Source organism: Pan paniscus, chromosome 1 (assembly GCF_029289425.2).
Source record: "Pan paniscus chromosome 1, NHGRI_mPanPan1-v2.0_pri, whole genome shotgun sequence".
Classification (NCBI taxonomy): domain Eukaryota; kingdom Metazoa; phylum Chordata; class Mammalia; order Primates; family Hominidae; genus Pan; species Pan paniscus.
The window spans coordinates 38,105,564-38,127,409 of NC_073249.2; the positions used below are offsets into that span (position 1 = coordinate 38,105,564).

The 21,846-nt window shown below is 36.9% G+C and overlaps 1 protein-coding gene across 7 annotated transcripts in view; it reads right to left on the minus strand.

Annotated features, from left to right (window-relative positions):
* Nucleotides 1-21,846, minus strand: part of RCOR3 (REST corepressor 3) — a 57,232-nt gene that overhangs the window by 13,860 nt on the left and 21,526 nt on the right. For 5 of the 7 annotated variants that reach the window (XM_034946189.4, XM_034946173.3, XM_055108442.2 and 2 more), the window contains 2 exons: nucleotides 13,660-13,878; nucleotides 7,332-7,409 (listed from right to left, as the gene is read on the minus strand). In XM_034946189.4, coding sequence (XP_034802080.1) covers nucleotides 7,332-7,409; nucleotides 13,660-13,878 — 297 coding nt within the window. The remainder of the gene's footprint in view (nucleotides 1-7,331; nucleotides 7,410-13,659; nucleotides 13,879-21,846) is intronic. The other 2 variants (XM_055108428.3, XM_034946176.4) reach the window with 1 other exon arrangement.

Sequence of the window (21,846 nt, forward strand, 5' to 3'; positions counted from 1 at the left end):
ATACGCCTCAAGGTTAGGAACCTGGTGAAAAGGCAAAGGAAAAACAGTAAAAAGGAAAAGAGAAAGGGGAGAATAGGACAAAAACTATGAGAGACATAAAGAAACAGTAATAAAAGAGCACAACAAATCTAAAAAAGTTAAAAAAGAAAAAGGAGATAGGAAAAATTAGGTAAACATATGTTCCCCCAAAAGGGAAGTAACAAGAATGGAGGAGGAACTCTATTCAGAAGGGATATATATTGTTAATTGAGACCCTAACTTTACACTAAGGAAGTTCACACTGAGTTCATGCACAGGCAATCTGATGCTACCTTGGCTGTGGAAGGTGGATAAAAAAGGCCCTTGGTACCCAAGGATAACTGGTACTGAAATCAATTTAAAACAGGTCAAAATATTTTATAGTATATGGTAAGAAAATAAAAGGTTGATTGCAGTTCAATCTGAAATGTGAAACTAAAACCTGTAGAAATTAGTTCTTTTTTAAAAATAGTTAATGACGTGTTTAATACACTTTATTTTTTGGCGTATCTTTTCTGACTATACAATGGTGCAACATCCTTTGGCTTTGAAATTTACATGATCATAAAATGGGTCATTTTTTGTTTTAAAGGCTTATTGAAATAATTTTCTCAAGGGCCTCTCTTAATACTTTGTTCTCAAATTATTCTTTTGTGAAGTGCTTGCCTGTGAGTGATCACTTTTTTCTTTAATGGTTAATTCTGCTGGATACTCATCTGTCAATTCTGTAGGTGACTAATGTCATTCTCTTGCAGTTTAACAGACTTCATGAAGTTTCTCATCTTTTGCAAAGTATGCAATTTCATTTTGGTTTGTGTTGTATTTGCATTGTATTAGCAAGAGAGTGACAGAGAAGGATAATGATGTAGTGAATGGGACAGATTACAGCTAATTAGGAAGAGTTGGTGAGTAGAGCCTAATTTTATAAATGATTGGTTTATTAGTCAGTGTTCTTGTTTGGCAATTTTTGCTTCTCCATGCATTAAATGGATTAATGACCAGTTGGATATCGAGGATCTTCTGTACACACAACTTGCAGTAACTATGTTGTACGTTGCTCTAAGGATTAAATATAACTAAATATGAGGATATATTTAGACTATATCTAAAAAGGCATCTGGCACACTGCCTAAGCAAATAAAAGTTGATCAATTCATGTTTATTAAATCTGAAAGAAACTGGAGGGAAAGGTATCATTAATGAAAAGGTAACAAAATGAAAGAAAACATGCATTATGAAAATTTTTTTTCATCTAAACTTCAGAAAGCTTACAAATCAGAAGATGAATGAATACAAATAACTTTAAAGTTAAAAAGTACAGAGTATACAGGGGAATTTCAAGACGGGAGAAAAAGTCACAATGATTTAAGTGGGGAAACAGAACAAGGAAAGGTTGAAGACTGAGATGGGTTTTAGAATAGGAAAAGCTTCTGAAAGGCAAATAATGGGAAGGCAATCCACATGTAAGGGAAAACGGGATTTGTGTCAGTAAGAAGTGATAGCCTGGAAAGTTGGTGATATTTAACTAAATTAAAATACGATAAGGGCCATCCACTTTTGGAAGGGTAGTAAAAATCAAGGTTGATAAGTTCACACAAAATTTAATAAGCAATAGTTGTGTTTTGTTTTGGGGGGCAAGGGGTCAGGGGTGTGATCATAACTAAAATAAGACTTTAATCCTGGAAAGCTGGGAGAGGGACAATGCTGTTAAGAACCTGAGAAATCAAGAAATGCTGATGTGGGAGATGTGGGAAGGTGAGGTTAAGATTTAATTTAATTTGGGATACAATGAGAATGAGGTATTCGACATTCAGGTGGAGTTCAGGTTCCACTTGAGGCTAAAATCAGATTCATTTATTTAAACACAATTTTGAAGACTCTGGGAAATTTTTATAAGAAAAAACAATGGAGTCATATCTTACTCAGGTCTAAAATTGGCCTATAATTATTTTTAAAATTTTTTTTTCAAGATTACTCTTGAAATGTCTTTAAAAAGGTAGCCAGAGACAGGCACACAGTCTGTCAACACACCCACACAGCCAGGTATTCCTCCAGCATTGGAGTGGACCACTAGTTTTTCGGTTAAACCACAGATGAAGCTGTTGGCTTGAATTTAGGGTAGTGTTTTACACACACACACACACACACACACGCACACACACACTAGAGTCTCCCTCAGTTCAAAGAGACACACAGAAGGCATGCAGAAACTAAGACTGACTGAAGAAATAGTGGATTCTCAATTCTCAGCTCACTACTGCTCACTGTGGGGCATACATTCAATAAACGGAGTGTAAGCAGAATTGCCAGCACTACTGCACTTGCTATTGCTAAATATTCTTTCTCTCTTTTATTTGACTGAATGTCTGGATAAATTTGTGTAATTTAAATGAACATATGATATGACTTTAACACAGTAAAATAATGAGATTGTGCATCCAAGACAGGGGAAATGAATTTGGAGAACAACTTGGAGAATGCCTACATGTATAGAAGACAAACCAGGGAACAGAAGAAGAGTTATAAAAGAGAACATAACCTCTCAAAAGTTAAAGGAAGAAAAAGAAGGGTAGTCATCTATATCAAGGGTTCAGAAAAAGGCAAGGGGAATCAGAAGTTAAAAGTTGTGGAATGTGGTCATCAGTGCCAATGCTAACCTTTATAAGAGGCAGCTCCGTGGAAAAATGCAGAAGGGGCTGAACGTGGTGGCTCACACCTGTAATCCCAGCACTTTGGAAGGCCGAGGCAGGCGGATCACTTGAGCCCAGGAGTTTGAGACCAGCCTGGGCAACATAGCAAGACCCCGTCTCTACTAAAATTACAAAAAATCTGCCAGGTGTGGTGGTGTGCCTGTGGTCCCAGCTACTCAGGAGGCTGAGGTGGGAGAGTCACATGAGCCCAGGAGATGGAGGTTGCAGAGAGCCGAGATCACGCCACTGCACTCCAGCATGGGTGATGGGAGTGAGAGTGTCTCAAAAAAAAAAAAAAAAAAAAAAGAAAGAAAGAAAAAGAAAAATGCAGAGGGGACGGTTGAAACTGTATAGGATTAAACAGTCAGTGTGTGACAAGTGGAAGCAGAAGAGGGGGAAGAGTGAAGAAAAAATAGGGTCAAAAATTTTAAATATACAGGACTCACATAAGTTATTGATTTTAATATTGTCTTTTAAACCTGAGAAACTTTGGTAGAGATTAAAGAAAGAACTAGAATATATCTAGGAATCTAAAACTGCGTGGTAGCTGTAGTTAGCTACATGGTATCACAGAGTATATTCATCTACAAAAACACCTATCTGAAATGCTGTTGATTTAAAAATAACATAATAATATAAAATAAGACAATCTAATATATAATAATATGAAAGGTCCCAAAAAACCTTCTAGAACGATCTATGACACGCTTAGTGAATTCGGCATTTTTACTCCATCCTTTCCCCGCTAAATTGTTTTCACATCTTTCCCATTTTCGTGAGTGGTAGATTCATACTATCTCTGAGTTGAAAGAGATGGAAAATGTCACCAAATTAAATCTTCTACTCGATGCTGAAAATTCCACCCAACATCCATAATGAAAGGATGTCGTCTACCTTTGCAGGAAAACAACTATAGATGGGGAATTTACAGCTTCAAAAAGCACTCCTTTTTCAGTTACACTTATTCTTCCTTCTGGATTCATCAATCTTTCCTCCACCTACCCATTTACCTCCATCCAAAACAAATCAAAGCGGAAGACATGCCAGCGACACCCTCAACACTCTCACATACTTTCAAGGAGACATATTAATTTTCTACCTTGCAATGTTCTTTGGGTTTACTACTTGCTTCCATTCCTATAACTAATACCCAACCCTACTGATACCCCTTTATGATTGACGACTTACATGCTTAATATTTTAGCAGCTATCAAGTTTCCCTGTTCTAATTTATCCTGTATAATAATGTCATAACTTTTCTAAAATTAAAAATTTTCTTTACATCCTTCTGTACTAAAGAAACTACAGGGTCTTTCCATTTGACTTAATTTAAAAGACAAACTTCTCTTTCTGGCTTTCTTTTCTTTTTTTTTTGAGACGGAGTCTCACTCTGTCACCCAGGCTGGAGTGCAGTGGCGCGATCTCAGCTCACTGCAAGCTCCACTTCCCGGGTTCACGCCACTCTCCTGCCTCAGCCTCCCGAGTAGCTGGGACTACAGGTGCCCGCCACCACGCCTGGCTAATTTTTTTGTATTTTTAGTAGAGACGGGGTTTCACTGTGTTAGCCAGGATGGTCTCGATCTCCTGACCTCGTGATCCGCCCGCCTCGGCCTCCCAAAATACTGGGATTACAGGCATGAGCCACCACGCCCGGCCCTCTTTCTGGCTTTCACAAGGACTTTATACTCTGGCCCTGCCCACTGATGTCTATCACAAAGATGCCCCTACTCAACCCTGCTAACATCTCTCATATACCATGTTCATTTCTTCTCTGCATCCAAGTTTGCCTTCCTAAGTAGACAATATGCTTCTTGAGAAAAGACTGTTTTACATTTCCATGGAATCCTCAATAGCTATTAATTAGCACAATAATGAGCACATAATAAGTGCTCAGGGAATACCTGTTGACTCATTTTTAAAAGTGCTTTTAATTTTCTCCTACTAGATTTATATTTTTGAATGTACTGTTCAACACTAAACCATTGCTATTATTCCCTCTGCCTGGAATGACCTCTATGGTCCTTTCTGTATGTGCAAAAAAATCCCTCTTATCCTTCAAACCTCAGCTGCAGTATTCCCCCTCTAAGAAGTCTTCTCTAACTGTCCTTGCCAGAATAAATAATGCCCACTTGTTTCCCTGTATATTTTGCTTATAAATCTATCATACAACTTTGATCAGTTTGTCTTATAACATCTAGACTGCAAGTTCTTTTTTTTAAAAAGCACGTGGAAAAATCACATCATCTTGTCCACATCTTTGTGTTCCCCCTTCCCACACACTTCTCACCGGGCCTAACAGTGCCTCATATGAAACAGTTAATCAATAAATACTTGTGGAAGTGAATGGACTTTCTTCAACCCATTTTTCCCTAAATGAAAATAAGAAATACAACCAAATTAATAAGTAAAGCACTTTACTAACAGCTTACTTTTAGTAGAGTTACTTCATTTGATGGCTTATTGTAATTATTCCAAAGCTTATTAACATTCTTTGATTAGATATGGTTTAAACTAAAGGTAAGGAGATAGATTACCTGATTCTTCAAGTTCTTTACTGTACTTGTTAATCTGAAACACATCTATTCAAGTTGCCTTCCTCTCCAAAGCAGTAAGAATAATATGACAAATATAAGTATATCCTGAGGACTCTCTAGATGATACAACATATATACATTTTTCACATCATATAAGTTCAATAAATCAACCCAAAGTAATATCCAAACTTCAGTATATGGATGGTGGAGTGTTAACATTTTGGTTATTTTATTTTGATCATTATTTTTATAATAAATCAAAAATTACAATAAATGTTTGATAACTTCTCACCCAATAGCTGCATTAAAATGTGGAAATGTAATATATAATTTTGCTATTACATAAAAACTTCCAAATGTAAGAGGCAACATGACATATACTAATATAGAAGTCCAATCAGGACTCTGAAAAGATGAGCTATAGCCAGAGTTTCATTATTTACTAGTTCTGTCACCTTGAACAAGTTGGTTAACCTCCCTGATTTCCAGTTTCCTCATGTAAAATAATAGTATCTGGTTCACCTATCTGTATGGATTTACATAAAAATCAAATGAGATAGCACATAGGGAAGCTATAAAATGCTACTGGACTTTAACATCTTTCTTTATATAAAGTTAATGAGTGAGACTGTCCTATAATTTTATGGAAAATATGAGATTAGAATTATCCTTTTCTTGAAAACTTAGTAAATGTTTTCTGTAAAACTGTCTGGGACTGGAGTTTTCTTGTGAGAGAAAAATGTTAATTATTCTTTCGTTTTATTTAATGATTACTAATTATTCAGCTTTTCTTTCTTTTTCAGGCAATTTTGATAAGACACATTTTCCTAGGAATTTCTATGTTTTATTTTTCACACTTACTAGTATCAAGTTCTTCCTGCTATTCCCATAATGTTTTTAATATCTGCGGTATTTTATTTACATTTTAGATTACAAAATTATAGACAGTTAAAATTGTTTGCTTTCATGCATTTTAGTGCGTAATACAAAATTAAAATAATTTTTGTTGCAATAATATAACAAAATAAAATAGTAATTTTTGGTATTATATTATCCTTAAATAATTGTTACTAGAATGTTTGTCAGTCTACCTGTGGGCCAGGAATGAGATATCAGTCTTTGTATTATTTTTCACTCTTTTCCATAACCTAACCTTCTTGAAAGAGATTATTCAAAACAGTGAAAAACAACTTTTTTCATAAGTCTTCCTTTCTGAAAGACACTGATGACTAAGATGGCATATGGTACATAATTTCTGAAGTACTACTGTTCTGCCTCCCCATAGCCCCTCACATAAATTTCATCTGTAGATGTTTCAGTCAACCAAGTTCTTTTCCCCTTCTGGGGAAAAAAAGTCCCAATAAGACCAAATAAGATTATTTGATTATCACAAACACAGAAAGGCAAATCCAGGATATGAAGCATAATAAGGAAATGTTAAAGAGAGAAAAAAGATATAATAGAAGCTCCTAGAAAAAGACCTGATTGGACCTCAAGGGAATGTAAGTACCCCTATAATTACCACAAGTATCAAAAACATATTTAGGTTTCAACTGAAATAGAAGACTTGAGAAAATGGTCAATCTATACCTTGTTTTTGTAAGTACAAGAATGTAAGTCCACATACTAAAATCATAAGTGGAAGCTGAGCCAAAGACAATTATCTTAAATTAAAATAAAAATTCGTTAAAATAATCTAGCTTGTTTTCATGATATTTTTCTTGCCGTGTTACCAATTCACACAAGCAGGAAAGGGCTTTCAGCAAACATTGCTGTAGACCCAGAAATACACTAGCTTGCTCGTCAATGAGCTTCTAGTTTCACATACACTGTTCCTACTACTATTTTCCCTAATTGTTGGCTTGCTATGAATTTCTAAGGGCAGGAAATAAATAATTTAACTTAAATACAAAATGATTAACCAAGCCTCATAAGATCATCTAAATAAAAAGAGACATAATAAATTATCCATATTATGAAACCTTCAAAGTATTAATGATGCATGTGACCAAAATAGTACTTGGGCACTAGATAACTGAAAAAACAAGTTTTCACTATACTTAATCACATGTATCCTTCAATAACATACCTCAGGAGGTTTGAATTCTTCAATTCCACCTTCCATTTTCTGTTTAAGTGCACTGTTTACTTGCTTAGCATTCTGAACCTTCAACAAAATAACCCCAAATGTGAATCAGATCGCGTACTTAGGTAAATTTGTGAGTACTCAATTAAGTGAAAAGAATATATTCCAAACCCCTCTTAAATTTTATTTTAGGAGAATAGTCATACTAATCACACTTGGGGTATGACATGCCAGTAATTTAACTTATACATGTATGAACTAATTAAACATCTAACAGACTAAAACACTCTGAATATCTTTGAATATCATGGTTTTGAATATCTTTTAGCAACAACTTTTATAACCAAAAACAACTGGCATACATAGGAATTAAATTCCATCAATTTTTCTCATTACCATAGTGTTTTGACTAAATAAGAATTTTTCCAATAGTAATGATGATGGTAGCTAACATTTATTAGATATTTATTATATATAAAACATCATTCTCAGTCCTTTATATGTAATAAATCACTTAATTCTCAAAACCACTCTGTGAGGTAAGTACAATCAATTCTGCTATAACATGATAAATACATTAAAAGTCACTGAACTAGCCAGGTACAGTAGCTCATGCCTAAAATCCTAGTGTTTTCGGAGGCCAGGAGTCTGAGACCACCCTGGCAATATAGTGAGAACCTGTCTCTATGAAAAAAAAAAAAAAAAAAAATTAGCTGGTCATGGTGGCATGAACCTGTAGTCCTAGTTATTCAGGAGGCTGAGGTGGGAGGATTGCTCAAGCCCAGGAGTTCAAGGTTACAGTGAGCTGTGATTATGCCAATGCACTCTAGCCTAGGCGACAAAGTAAGACTCTGTCTTAAAAAAAGGCTGGGTGCGGTGGCTCACGCCTGTAATCCCAGCACTTTGGGAGGCCAAGGCAGGCGGATCACGAGGTCAGGAGATCAAGACCATCCTGGCTAACATGGTGAAACCCCGTCTCTACTAAAAATACAAAAAATTAGCCGGGTGTGGTGGCGGACACCTGTAGTCCCAGCTACTCAGGAGGCTGAGGCAGCAGAATGGCGTGAACCCAGGAGGCGGAGGTTGCAGTGAGCTGAGATCGCGCCGCTGCACTCCAGCCTGGGCAACAGAGCGAGACTCCGTCTCAAAAAAGAAAGAAAGAAAAGTCAGTGTGCTATGCAAAATTCATAATAAAAACCACAGGGCTTGTAGGGTAAAGGAGGTTGGGACACAACATTAAAAAACTTCAATGACACATAAGACAGGAACCTAATAAAAATGGCAACACAGTTTTACACAATCTAAATGATTTGTTTTTAATCCATAAATGCTACAACAAAGACAGTACTTTACCTTGAAAAAAAAACCTGAAGGTTGCTTATGGAAGTGGGAGTCAAAATGGTTGTAGTTTGTGAATTATTGTGCAAGTGGTAGGAGGGTTACTTGAAATCAGATGAAAAGTTTTAACACCATATATGTATGGTTCATAACACACAGTGAATTGAGGTAGCTGGTACATGTTTGAGATGTGTGTGCACTCAGTTCAGCTGGGTACATTTTGTTTTGCTGACAAAAATCATACATAAACAAACAAAAAATTCATGTTATGCTCAAATTTTTCCAGAGTATATTAACTGCATTAGGACAAATCCACATTTTCAAAAAAAGTTATAGCAGAACAGACTCTACTTATATTATAACAGTTTTACAGATGAGGAATATAAGGCACAGAGAAGTTAAGAAACCTTCCTAAGGCTAGGAGATACAATCTGAATTTAAACTATACCAAGTTTTTAACTTCTACTCTACCAGCAATATTATTAGTCTCCATTTAGACTGTTAAGGGTTAGGATTGTTTACTTTTTTCCTCTGTTTTTCCCCCCTAGTGTGGACAACGAAATACTTATAATTTATGAACTATTTTCACTAGAGATCTTAAAACCACAGCTAAAATGCATAAAATCTAGGATGGTTCAAGGGTAGTCAGCTGGCCATGTTAGATAGACATACAGAGATAAAATGTAAAGTCTGAATTCTTGAGGATTTCATAGACTAGTGGGGAGATAAGTAAACATAAACCTATGATAAACGCTAAAACACCTAACATAGACTTGGAGAGAGAAAGAGAGAGAATGAGAGAGTAAATGTGCTTCTATATATGTTGATGAACAGGTGGTGGGGAAGATTAGGGAAAGTGTTCCAAAGAAAAGGACAGCTAAACTGAGTTTTAAAGAATTAAACTGGCAGACAAGCTTGGGAGGAGGGACTGCATTCCAGGCAGACAGAAAAGCCCTAAGGCGAAAAGGCAAGAAGTTAGACTGGGGCCAGACCGAGGAATTTTAATTTTGCCTAAAGATTGAAGGAAACCTAAAGGATTTTTAAGCAAGGGAACAAAATGACCATATATGCCTTTTAGAAAGACACTTCTGGTAGTAATGTGAAGAAGAAAATAGGGTAAAGAGGATGGAAATTAATTTAACAATCCAGGTGAGAAATAATAAATAATTAAGAAAACTTTCATTAAAACTGTAGGAATGAAGGAAGGATGGTAGTGGTATGCAGAGATTAAAGAAATACCTTGGAAACAAAATTAAGACTTATTTATTTATTTATTTATTTATTTATTTATTTATTTATTTTTGGAGACAGAGTCTCACTCTGTCGCCCAGGCTAGAGTGCAGTGGTGCGATCTCAGCTCACTGCAACCTCTGCTGCCCAGGTTCAAGCTATTCTCCTGCCTCAGCCTCCTGAGTAGCTGGGATTACAGGCGCCTGCCACCATGCCTGGCTAATTTTTGTAGTTTTAGTAGAGACGGGGTTTCACCATGTTGGCCAGGCTGGTCTTCAACTCCTAACCTCGCGATTCACCTGCCTCGGCCTTCCAAAGTGCTGGGATTACAGGCATGAGCCACTGCACCCGGCCAAGACATCTTTGTAAATACCTGATTGTGGAGAATTAGGGGGAATTGAGGCTAACTGGTCACTGGCTTCAGTAATTGAGAGTATGTGGCACTACTCACTGAGACAGAGAATACAAAACGTGGAACAGATAACTAGGGTGAGTGTGGAAGAACTCAGTTTGAACACTGCATATGAGATGTTTGTGACATAAAAGTAGCAGTGGTTAACAGGATTTGTAAACCCATGAGTGCAAACCTTTACTGTGTCACACATCAAATGAATAACCAAGTTAGGAAGTTAAAGCTTAAAGTGCCTTCTAAAAAAATCAATAAAAATAGTCCCTAAGTGTAGGAGTAGTAGTACTGAGAATGAAGTATGAATACAGGTGACTGAGTACACTTTATTCCTTTATGTTTTTAGTGCATTTAAAGTATTACAGCAAATGATTTAGAAGTTTTCTAAAGAGGATTGCTGTGGTTTGGAAGTTAGGTATCTTGCATTCATAGTTTGACTAAAGGCTAAGCATTTAACCAAATATGAGATGCGTTGGTGGTATAGTGGTGAGGATAGCTGCCTTCTAAATATGTACTATACACACACATACTCCAGAGAGTCACAGAGTCAAGTGAAAGAAATTCCAAAAAGAAAGACATGGCTGACAGTGTCAAATATTACTGAGTAGTCAAAGGAGCTAAAAACCAGGAAGGCAGCATTAGATGTTGGCCACTTGTTCATAAGTGATTTTTTTTTTCCACTGTAAACCTTGAACTCCTAGGCTCAGGCGATCCTCTCTCCTCAGACTCTCTTGTGTTGCTAGGACTACACTACAGATACACACAACCATGTTTGGCTATTTTTAAAATTTTTTTTATAGAGATGAAGTCTCACTATGTTGCTCAGGCTGGTGTCAAACTCCTGGCCTCAAGTGATGTTCCTGTCTTGGCCTCCCAAAGTGTTGGGATTATAGGCATGAGCCACCATGTCAGCCCATAAATGATCTTCGGAGAGGTGTTTCAGTAGAACTGGAATACCATATGGGGCAGAAACTAGATTAGAAAGGGTTGGAGAATAAGTTTTGGTAAGAAAGCAGAGGAAGCAAATGTGGCCTATGTTAGAGAACCAGAAAAGCAGTTTGGGTGAATAACCAGGACCAAGGAATAGAAAAATCTGAACATGTTTAAGATAGAGAATCTTGATCCCACACTATACTGTTGCAAGGTTCTTACATTTTGTAAGCAGAATATAGTAGTCCTCCCATATCCGCAGGGGATACAGTCCAAAACTCCCAGTGGATGCCTGAAACTGTGGATAGTACCAAATCAAAACATATCCAGGTTGAGTATTCCCTTATCCAAAATGCTTGGAACCAGAAGTGTTTCAAATTTCAGGGGATTTTGGGATATTTGCATAATATATACCAGTTGTACATCCCTAATCCGAAAACCCAAAATCCAAAATGCTCCAATGACCATTTCCTTTGAGCATTATGTCAGTGCTCAAAAAGTTTCAAATTTTGGAGCATTTCAGATTTTCAGATTAGGGATGCTCAACCTGTACTGTTTTTCCCTATATATACATACCTATGATAAAGTTTAATTTATAAATTAGGCACAATAGAGAATAACAATAGCTAATTAAAAATAGAAAAATTATAACAATATACTGTAATAAAAGCTATGTGAATATAGTCTGTTTCTCAAAATATCTTATTGTACTGTACTGCAAGTAACTGAAACCATGGAAAGTGAAACTACGGATTAAGGGAGGACTACTGTAATATTAACTAAATATGCAGTGATAAGCTAAGGATGAATATTGTAATCACTAAAGCAACTATAAAAGCAAAAAAAAAACCAAACAAACAAACAAGAAAATGCAAAAGATATAGCTGGAAAATGTAAATATGACCATGGTCCACCTTGCCTTAAAGTCCTTTAGCAGTTTCCTAACTCAGGATGAATTTCAAATTTCTTAACATGATTTTCTTATAAATCCCTGTCTACCTCTACTGTAACCTGCTAAAGGCAAGTAGAAACTAACAAAGAGCTTTAAGATGAGTGACAGTGATCAGACCAGTGCTTTAAAAAGATAACACTGGCAACAATGTGTAACCTCCAGCTAAAGAGAAGTGATAGAAAGAATCAACAAGAGGCCGAGTGTGGTGGCTCATGCCTATAATCCCAGCACTTTGAGGGGCAGGCAGGAAGATCGCTTGAGCCCAGGAGTTCGAGACAAGCCTGGGTAACATAGCAAGAACGTTTCTCTACAAAAAATTAAAATTAAAAAAAAAAGGAGAAAAAAAGAATCCACAAGATAGTTATTGTCAGGCAAGCGATAGCAAGAGCCTAAATGGGCAGTAGTGATGAAATAAAAAAGAGGGAATTGATTTAAAGGAAATTTCAGAGACAAAACTCACATAACTTGGTTACCACTTTGGTTTACATGTGTTGGGAAAGGGATAACAGCAGGGGACGAATAAAAGATGATTCTGATGTTTCAACAGACAGGAAACAGAGAAAAAAATCTTTTGGGGAAGACCTAGCAGGCAGCTGGAACTATAGCTAAGGAGCTTGAGAAAAGCCACAGCTTGAGAAATAAGATTCAGAAGTCACTGGCATAGAGTATAGGGTTGGTTGATACAGACCAAGAAAGTACAGATTTAGAAGAATATCTAGATTTAAGGGATAAGAAAAAAATAACAAAACAAACAAAAAATAGGAAAAGACAACTAAGAAAGGCCAGAGATCTAATAGCAACGAATAACTGAGCTTAATATGTGCCAGGCACTGTTTTAAGCACTTACCATATATTATCTTGTTTAATTCCTCTCAACCACTATACTATTATCCACATTTCCAGATGAGAAAACTGAGGCTGAAAGAAGTTAAAGAGCTCCTCTAAGGTTACACAGGAAGGAGATGGTATAGCCAGGGTTAGAACTTAACAGGTTCACTGACTCTAGATGCTGATTTTTAACTACTATCTGATGATGATGATGCTGCCCTTACAATACTACTAGTACTACTACTGATAATGATGATGATGATGATGAAGACAACAACCATCACTCACTGAGCACTCAAAATGTGCCAAGTACTACTAAACAATCTACATGTATCACTGCAAATAATTCCCAATAACCTGCAAGAGAAGAATGATTATTATCCCCGATTTTATAGATAGAACATTGAAGCTTACAGAGGTTAATTTGCCCAAGACCACAGAGCTAACAGGCAGCAATGCTGGGATTCAAATCTAGAACAGGCAGAGGTATCTTCTAAGTTGGACTTAAGATAAACTTTAAAAAATGAAACCTGCATAAGTGGATGGCTGAGAAAAATCTGCAAACAACTGAGCTCAACCTAGGTAAAAGGTAAAAGCGGATAGCCAAAATGCACAGAATCATTAAAAATATTATTTTTATAAAATACCTGACGTTTTAGAGAGATCAACTCCATGTCCAGTTGCCTCAGGATGGTGTTGGCTGCATTGGGACTACAGGAAACTGCTACCACATCTTCCTGGGTTAAATACATGCCCTTAGGTGGACGGCACTTAGAACGCTGAGAATGATGGCGATGTTGTAAACTCTGATACTCTCTTCTTCCAAGTCCAATCTTGCTAGTTTGGACAGGTTGTTCAGTATTACCCTAAGAGAATAAAAGCAGAATAACAGGTCACTTGGTTTTCACAAATGTATAAAGTGAAAACAGTCTATTAATATTAGAAGTATCTGCTGCAATAAGTACACATAAAAAAACACTTCTAACCAATTATATATTATGTACAAGTCCATACACACACACACATAACACTCACCAACTGGGAGGAAAAGCATACAACATAATATATCCTTGCTTAATCCACTCAATCAAATGTTTGATTTTTAGGCCCAGAGGACTAGGAATAAGTGAAAAAATAAGTTAAGACTCTAAACTTTCCTATGTACTTCAAGATGTGATATAGTTTCCCTCAGCAATAAAGGGGGGGAAAAGCCACCTTATTAAATGCAAAGTTCCTCTAAAAATAAAAATTAGAAAGAAAAAAGGGGGCAATTTAGAAATTATGACAATAGCAGATTAGACAGCTGGTTAAAGAGAGATAACATTTCATTTTTACTTTACAGTTGCTGAAAGAAAACTACGCCTCTAAAGGTTAAAAGGGACACAATTATCTTAACCCTGAAAATATTTCTAACTTCCAAATCTATGATTAAATAAAATAATAAATATAATAAATAAAATAAATATAATAAAATATAAATAAAATATTTATAAATAATTTTATAATTTATAAATTTATTATAAATAAATTTATTTAAAAATATTTATAAATATTTATAAATATATTTATAAATAAAATATAATAAAATACATATAATAAAAATATAATAAATAAAATAAAAAATAATATATATATGATAAAAGTAAATTTATGTCTCGGAAGAGTTAAAAGTATAACAATGATGACTGAAGTTTTAAGCATTATTTCATTATAAGTTGTTCTTAAAGTATGATATAAAAACACGTTATTCTGAAAGAATAATCTAGAAACTATATCTTTTAGGTTGAAGATTATTTCAATGAATATATTTAATAATCCAATTTTTTTTTTTTTTGAGACAGGGTCTCACTCTGTCACCCAGGCTAAGTGCAGTGGCATGAGCACTGCTTACTGTAGCCTTTTGACCTCCTGGGCTCAAATGATCCTCCCACCTCAGCCTCCTGAGTAGCCAGGACTACAGTTGTGTGCCATTATGCCTGGCTAATTTTTCTTTTTTTGTAGAGACGGGAGTCTCACCATGTTGCCCAGGCTGGTCTCAAACTCCTAGACTCAAGTGATCTGCCTACCTTGGGCTCTCAAAGTGCTAGGATTATAGGCATGAGCCAACACGCCCGGCCTAATACTCCAATTTCTTAGAAAAGGAACTCTTAGTAAAATTCATTAACAAAAAAAAATTTTTTTTTGGTCCCCCAGGCTGGAGTGCAGTGGCACGATCTCGGCTCACTGTAATCTCCACCTGGGCTCAAGCAATTCTCCTGCCTCAGCCTCTGGAGTAGGCACCTGCCACCATGCCCAGCTAACTTTTGTATTTTTAGTAGAGATGGGGTTTCACCATGATAGGCAGGCTGGTCTTCAACTCCTGACGTCAGGTGATCCACTGCCTCGGCTACCTAAAGTGCTGGGATTACAAGTGTGAGCCACTGCACCCACTAAAAATTTATTATGAAGCATAATCCACTTAATTGCTCGAAGCTAACTCCAAGCAACACATGGCGGATCTGATGTTCAGAGAAACTCCTCCCAGTAGGGCACCACTAAAATTGCTGATCAAACATTTTTTAAAGTCTTTTAACATTCACTTCTGAGCTGGCATGGAAGTGAGGAAATTCTTCCGAGGCCAGAAATGATGAGAAAGCAAGAATCCAGAGGGAGAATCAAGTATGCAGTAGTTGTCATTTGCCTAAAGCCAGGCTTCAATGGACAACAGGTGCAGGGCACAGGAGACAAGCCAAAATGCTAAAAGGGGAACTCCATCACTTTGTGAAGTAGGAAAAAAACACCCCTGCTCTGCAGAGGGAGGGGGTGATTAATGGGAGCCATGTCCATCTCACTCTTGGCTGGGTGGAAAGAAACCAAAAAAAAGTCTCCCAAGAGTGCCCCAACCACAGTCCTCCATTCAGGCAGGTTTAGGGCCTAAATTTATATGATCTGTTTGCCTGAAAAACCCCAAATCAAGATTTTAGTTAAAAGTGTCTTAGATTGGTAGTGCCTAGAGACAAATAACAGAAGCAAATGCAAATCCTCTCTAGAACAATGCACTTTAAACCCAGGTCTCAAAAAATCTGTTTATGACCAACAGGTCTTCACTAAATGGGCTTCTAAAGGATATACTGCAGGAAAAAGGAAACTATTTTCAAAGAAAGCCCTTAGATTCAGGAAAGAAGGGTGGGCAAAATAGAAGTTAAAAATGTGGGTAAATCTAAACAAAACGGACTATATGTTTGATTTGTGAGATTTAAAAAACCAAGATGTAACAAACTGTGCACAAAACTAGTATATAAATCAGGATGGTAGTGGATGCAGTCAAAGCATTCTAAGGGCCTTCTATTAATCAGAAAGTCAATAAAGACATCAATATTAGATTTTAAGTTAAATATTCGGATAAAATTTTCAGAGTATACAATAAGAATAGAAATATAGAAACATCCCGGCTGGGCACAGTGGCTCATGCCTGTAATCCCAGCATTTTGGGAGGCCGAGGGGGGCGGATCACGAGGTCAGGAGATCGAGACCATACTGGCTAACCCGGTGAAACCCCATCTCTATTAAAAATACAAAAAATAAGCTGAGCATGGTGGCATGCGCCTGTAGTCCCAGCTACTCAGGAGGCTGAGGCAGGAGAATCACTTGAACCTGGGAAGCGGAGGTTGCAGTGAGCCGAGATCACGCCACTGCACTCCAGCCTGGGTGACAAAGCGAGACTGTCTCAAAAAAAAAAAAAGAAAAGAAATATAGAAACATCCCAAACAAACACAGAGGGAAAGAAAATAGAGTAAGAGATGGATTCTTAATCCCCAAAAATAGGACACGAATGAAGGGAAAGAAGACTAGGAAAAGCAAGTTGAATAGAAGGTAAAAATAAGAAAGAACAAAAATACATCAGCTAAATGTGATCAATATAAATGGGCTTAACTCTTCAGATAAAATATTAATACATACACCCAGCTATATGCTCCTTATAAGACACATACTTAACATGTGGGGACACAGAAATGTTGAAAGTAAAATGATAAAGATAAACCAGGCAAATACTTAACAGAAGAAAAATGGTGGAGCTATCAACATAACAGATAAAATAATCTTCAAGGCAGAAGCCAATAAAAGAGACCCTACATATTGATAAAAGGCTCAATTCAGCAGCAAGATAAAACAATTTGTATGCACCTAATAACACTAACTTCAACATATAAAAAACTACTTCTCAGTAATTGAGTGATCAGAATAATTGATCACATAAGCAGACAACAAAAACCAAGCTATCAAGTAGGCAAGCAGTAAGAATATGGATTTCAACTACAGAACTGACAAACCTAAATTAATGGACATATATAAAACCTTGTTACCAAGATAATATCCCTAAGCACACATGGGAAAACATTTATGAAAATTCCATACTCTGGGCTTGGAGGTTTAAAACATGTCAACAAATTCCTCAGCATTCCTGCCATGGGGAAGCAGGGGTCTATATTCCTTCCCCTTGATTCTGAACCAACTTTAGTAACTCACTTATAACCACTGAATGCAAGAGAAGTGACTCTGAGTAACTTTCAAGGCTAGGCCAGAAACAGCTGAGTAGGTTCCACTTAGTGCTTCCGGGATTGATTACTTTGGAGGAAACCAGCCATTATGGCAAGAAGTTAGATTACTCAGAGACCACCAAATTGGAGAGGCCAAATGGAATTGCTCCAACCTACAGCTAGTATCAACTACCAGCAATGTGAATGAGTCAAAAACCTTTAATAACAACCTACTTGATGTTGAAACAAAAACGATTCTCTTAACGATCAGAAAAATGTTCCCTATCATATCTTCTATTCAAATTATATTGGTGATACTAACCAGTTCAGCAAGAGAAGAAATAAGATACAAGGACTAAAAAGAAACAAAATAGCTATTATTTTCAGGTAATATAAATCACTATATAGGAAATCAAAAGTAATACAAATAAGTTATGAAGAGCAAAGGTCCAAGAATAACCAAGGTACACACTCCTTAAGAAGAACCACCAAATAGCAGAACTTACCCTAGCAACTATCAAGACTTATGAGGCTTAGTATAAGTAATTGAAAAAATGTGGGATTAGCAAGGAATATTTAACTGACAACAGAAGCAGAATAGAGAGCCAGGCATATGCGTAAGCCTCATATAAAATAAAGCTGGTATTGCAGACCAGTTGAAAAAGATATTCAATTCCGTATTAAAAAATAAATAGCCAGGCATGGTAGGGCTCACACCTGTTATCCCAGCACTTTGGGAGGCCAAGGTGGGAGGATCACTTGAGCCCAGAAGCTCAAGACCAGTCTGGACAATGTAGCAAGACCCCATCTCTACAAAAAGTTTTTTAAAAAATTAACTGGGTGTGGTGGCGCATGCCTGTAGTCCCAGCTACTTAGGAGGCAAGAGGATGGCTTGAGCCCAGGAATTTGCGCCAGCAGTGAGCTATGATTGTGTCACTGGCACACCAGCCTGGGTGACAAAACAAGACCCCCAACTGTTAAATAAATAAATAAATAAATAAAGGATCTCTACCTCACAACATGAACTTATTTACTGCTACAGCAAGGACTTCAATGTAAAAAGAGAAAAAGTTTAAAATTTTCAAAAGAAAATGTAAAAGAATACTGGAATTTAAATTTAAAATTGGCCGGGCACGGTGGCTCACGCCTGTAATCCCACCACTTTGGGAGGCTGAGGCGGATGCATCACAAGGTCAGGAGATCGAGACCATCCTGACTAACACAGTGAAACACCGTCTCTACTAAAAATACAAAAAACAAACAAACAAACAAACAAAAAAACAACTAGCCAGGCGTGGTGGCAGGCGCTTGTAGTCCCAGTTACTCAGGAGGCTGAGGTAGGAGAATGGCGTGAACACGGCAGGTAGGGCTTGCAGCGAGCCGAGATCGCGCCACTGCACTCCAGCCTGGGCAACAGAGCGAGACTCCACCTCAAAAAAAATAAATAAATAAATAAAATAAAATAAAATAAATAAATAATAAATTTAAAATTTATATGCTTTTGATGAAATAGCTGTTTACTTCCCTGTAGAGAGTAAAAAGACAAACCACAAACTGGCAAAAGATATTTGCTGTTAACCAAAGGACTCGTATCCAGAATATACAAAGAATTCAATAAGAAAAAACTTTTTATATTCAGTCTTTAAGAAAAAGACAAATACGCAGTGGAAAAATGGGTGAAAAAAAAAAAAAATACAAGCCAGGCATGCTGGCTCACGTCTGCAATCCCAGCTACTTGGGAGCATGAAGCAGGCGGATCATTTGAGCCCAGAAGTTTGAGGCTGCAGTGGCTATGATCACACAACTGCACACTAGCTTGGGCAATAAGCAAGATTCTGTCTCTAAAAAAACAAAACAAAAACCTCCACGAACGAAACATATAACAACAGCTAATAAACAGATAGAAAAACATTCAGCCTCAGTAGTTACCTGATGAATGAAACTGAGGACACAATGAAATGCCTTCTCATATTGCCAGATTTGGAACATTTTAAAAGTCTGATCAAGCATTGGCAAGGAAGTACACAATGGGTATTCTCACAGCCTAGTGGAGGTATATCAGCTATAGAAAACAATTATGCCATTACCTAGGAAAGTTTAATGTGGCTATTCCCTAAAAGAGAGTGACTCCATTCCAAAGAATCCTGGGACCCTGTTACTCAGTAAATCACTGTTGGCATTTTGGTGAAACAATCTGTGCTTTGCACTTCAGTATAGTTGTCACCCCTTTCTCCTGCCCACTCGACAACTGAAATGCCCCACAATCACCGTTAACAATGAAAACACCTCCATAATTTCTAAATGTCCCCTATGGGGTCAGTGCTAAACCTAGCTGAGAACTACTGTACCAAAGGAACTCTCAGACATGCGTATCCAGAACATGTTCATATCAGCAGTGTCCGTAATAAAAAGCTGGAAATTAAGTTTATTAATTGGAGAGTGAATAAGTTGCAGTATATGTATACAATGGAACACTATAATATAGCAATAAAAATGAATCGCAAAAATAATAACAAAAGGCAAGTACTGAAGAATACATACAATATGATTCCAATTAAATAAAGTATGAAATAAATGAAACTAAATGATAATCATATCATCATATGTGATTATATATATGTGATAAAACTATAAAGAAAGAAGTGAATAATTTAGAAATTTCATTATAGTGGTTCCCTCTAGAGAGAAGGTGAGACTATGCAATTGAGGCCGGGCACGGTGGCTCATGCCTGTAATCCCAGCACTCTGGGAAGTTGAGGCAGGCGGATCACCTGAGGTCAGGAGTTCTAGACCAGCCTAGCCAACATGGTGAAACCCCATTTCTACTAAAAATACAAAAATTAGCCAGGCATGGTGACGCATGCCTGTAGTCCCAGCTACTCGGGAGGCTGAGGCAGGAGAATTGCTTGAGCCCAGGTGGAGGTTGCGGTGAGCTGAGATCGCGCCACTGCACTCCAGCCTGGGGGACAGAGTGAGACTCCCTCTCAAAAAAAAAAAAACAAGAATATCCAATTGAGGAAACACAAACAGGACTTCTGTTTCTTCAGCTCAGTGGTAGATACACTGGTATCTATTATTTTTCTTTAAATAGTTCACAACTTTTAAAAGTTAAAATTAAAACTTTCTATGTAATATGTTAACAACATGCAGAAGCAGCTACAAAGATCTATATTAAAAGCAATAATGTAGTTTCTTTCCCTGCCTGGTATCCTTATTGCTTGGAATGAGCAGAGAAATGAATGAAGCTGCTGACACATAGTGCTAGTCTTGGACCACACCTCTGCAGTATCCTCTTAAAACTTTTTAACTTATACTCCCCTCATATTATTTTCTGGTAAGATGAGATCATAAGCAAATAAAAGACCAAATGAGTATGCATCATCTTGCATAGTTGGGCAAAACTATATATTCCATATATATACATACATATATACACATACATATATACATACATATATTTTCTAGGTAGCAAATTCTTAAGTTTTCAGGTTTATATCACAATTAAGAGCATATAGCATGTATTCTCATTCATTAAAATTTTACTAAATGCTTACTATGCATCAGTCCCTGGGAGTGGAAAATAGTTAAAATATATTCTTGCTCTTAAAGAGCTCACCACGCAGGAAGGCAGGGAGGGGAAACTATGAGTAAACAAGTACCACTCAGTAGAATTAGTACTGCAACAGATTTAAGGAGAAATAAGGAGGTTGTCAATTCAAGATAAGGCACAAGATTTCATAGAGAAGCTACATCTTGTAGAGTTGTGAGGAATTTCCTAGGCAGATTTGGGAAGAAAGGAATTCCAGAAAAAAAGGGACCAACATAATCATAGGACAAAAGCCAGGGAACTAAAAGACATATCTAAAACACTGTTAGTAATCTGAAATAAATGGGGAAGGGTAAGGAATGCCTAACTGGAGAGTTTGTGTTTTATCCTACAGACGACACCATGTAAGGATTGCAAGCAGTGAATCAGCAACTTTACAAAGGATTGCTTTGGCAACAGGGCAGTCAATGGACTGGAAAGGGTGGTGTGGAGAATCTGGAAAGGGAGGCACGGAGATAATCGGAGAGAAAACTGTTAGGATAATTCAGAGGAGACGAGAACCTAAGAAGAAGGCAATCACACAGAGAAGAACAGAGAGATCAAATCTCACAGTTTTTTGAGAGACAGAATTAAAAAGAATAATGATAAAAGGAATAGAGTAAGAAAAAGATGCCACTAAAATTGAGACACAATGGTTAAAAAGGTAGATGGGAATCAGAATGGCATTACAAAAGTCAAAGACAGCTTTTCAGGAAGGGAGCGGTCAGTAA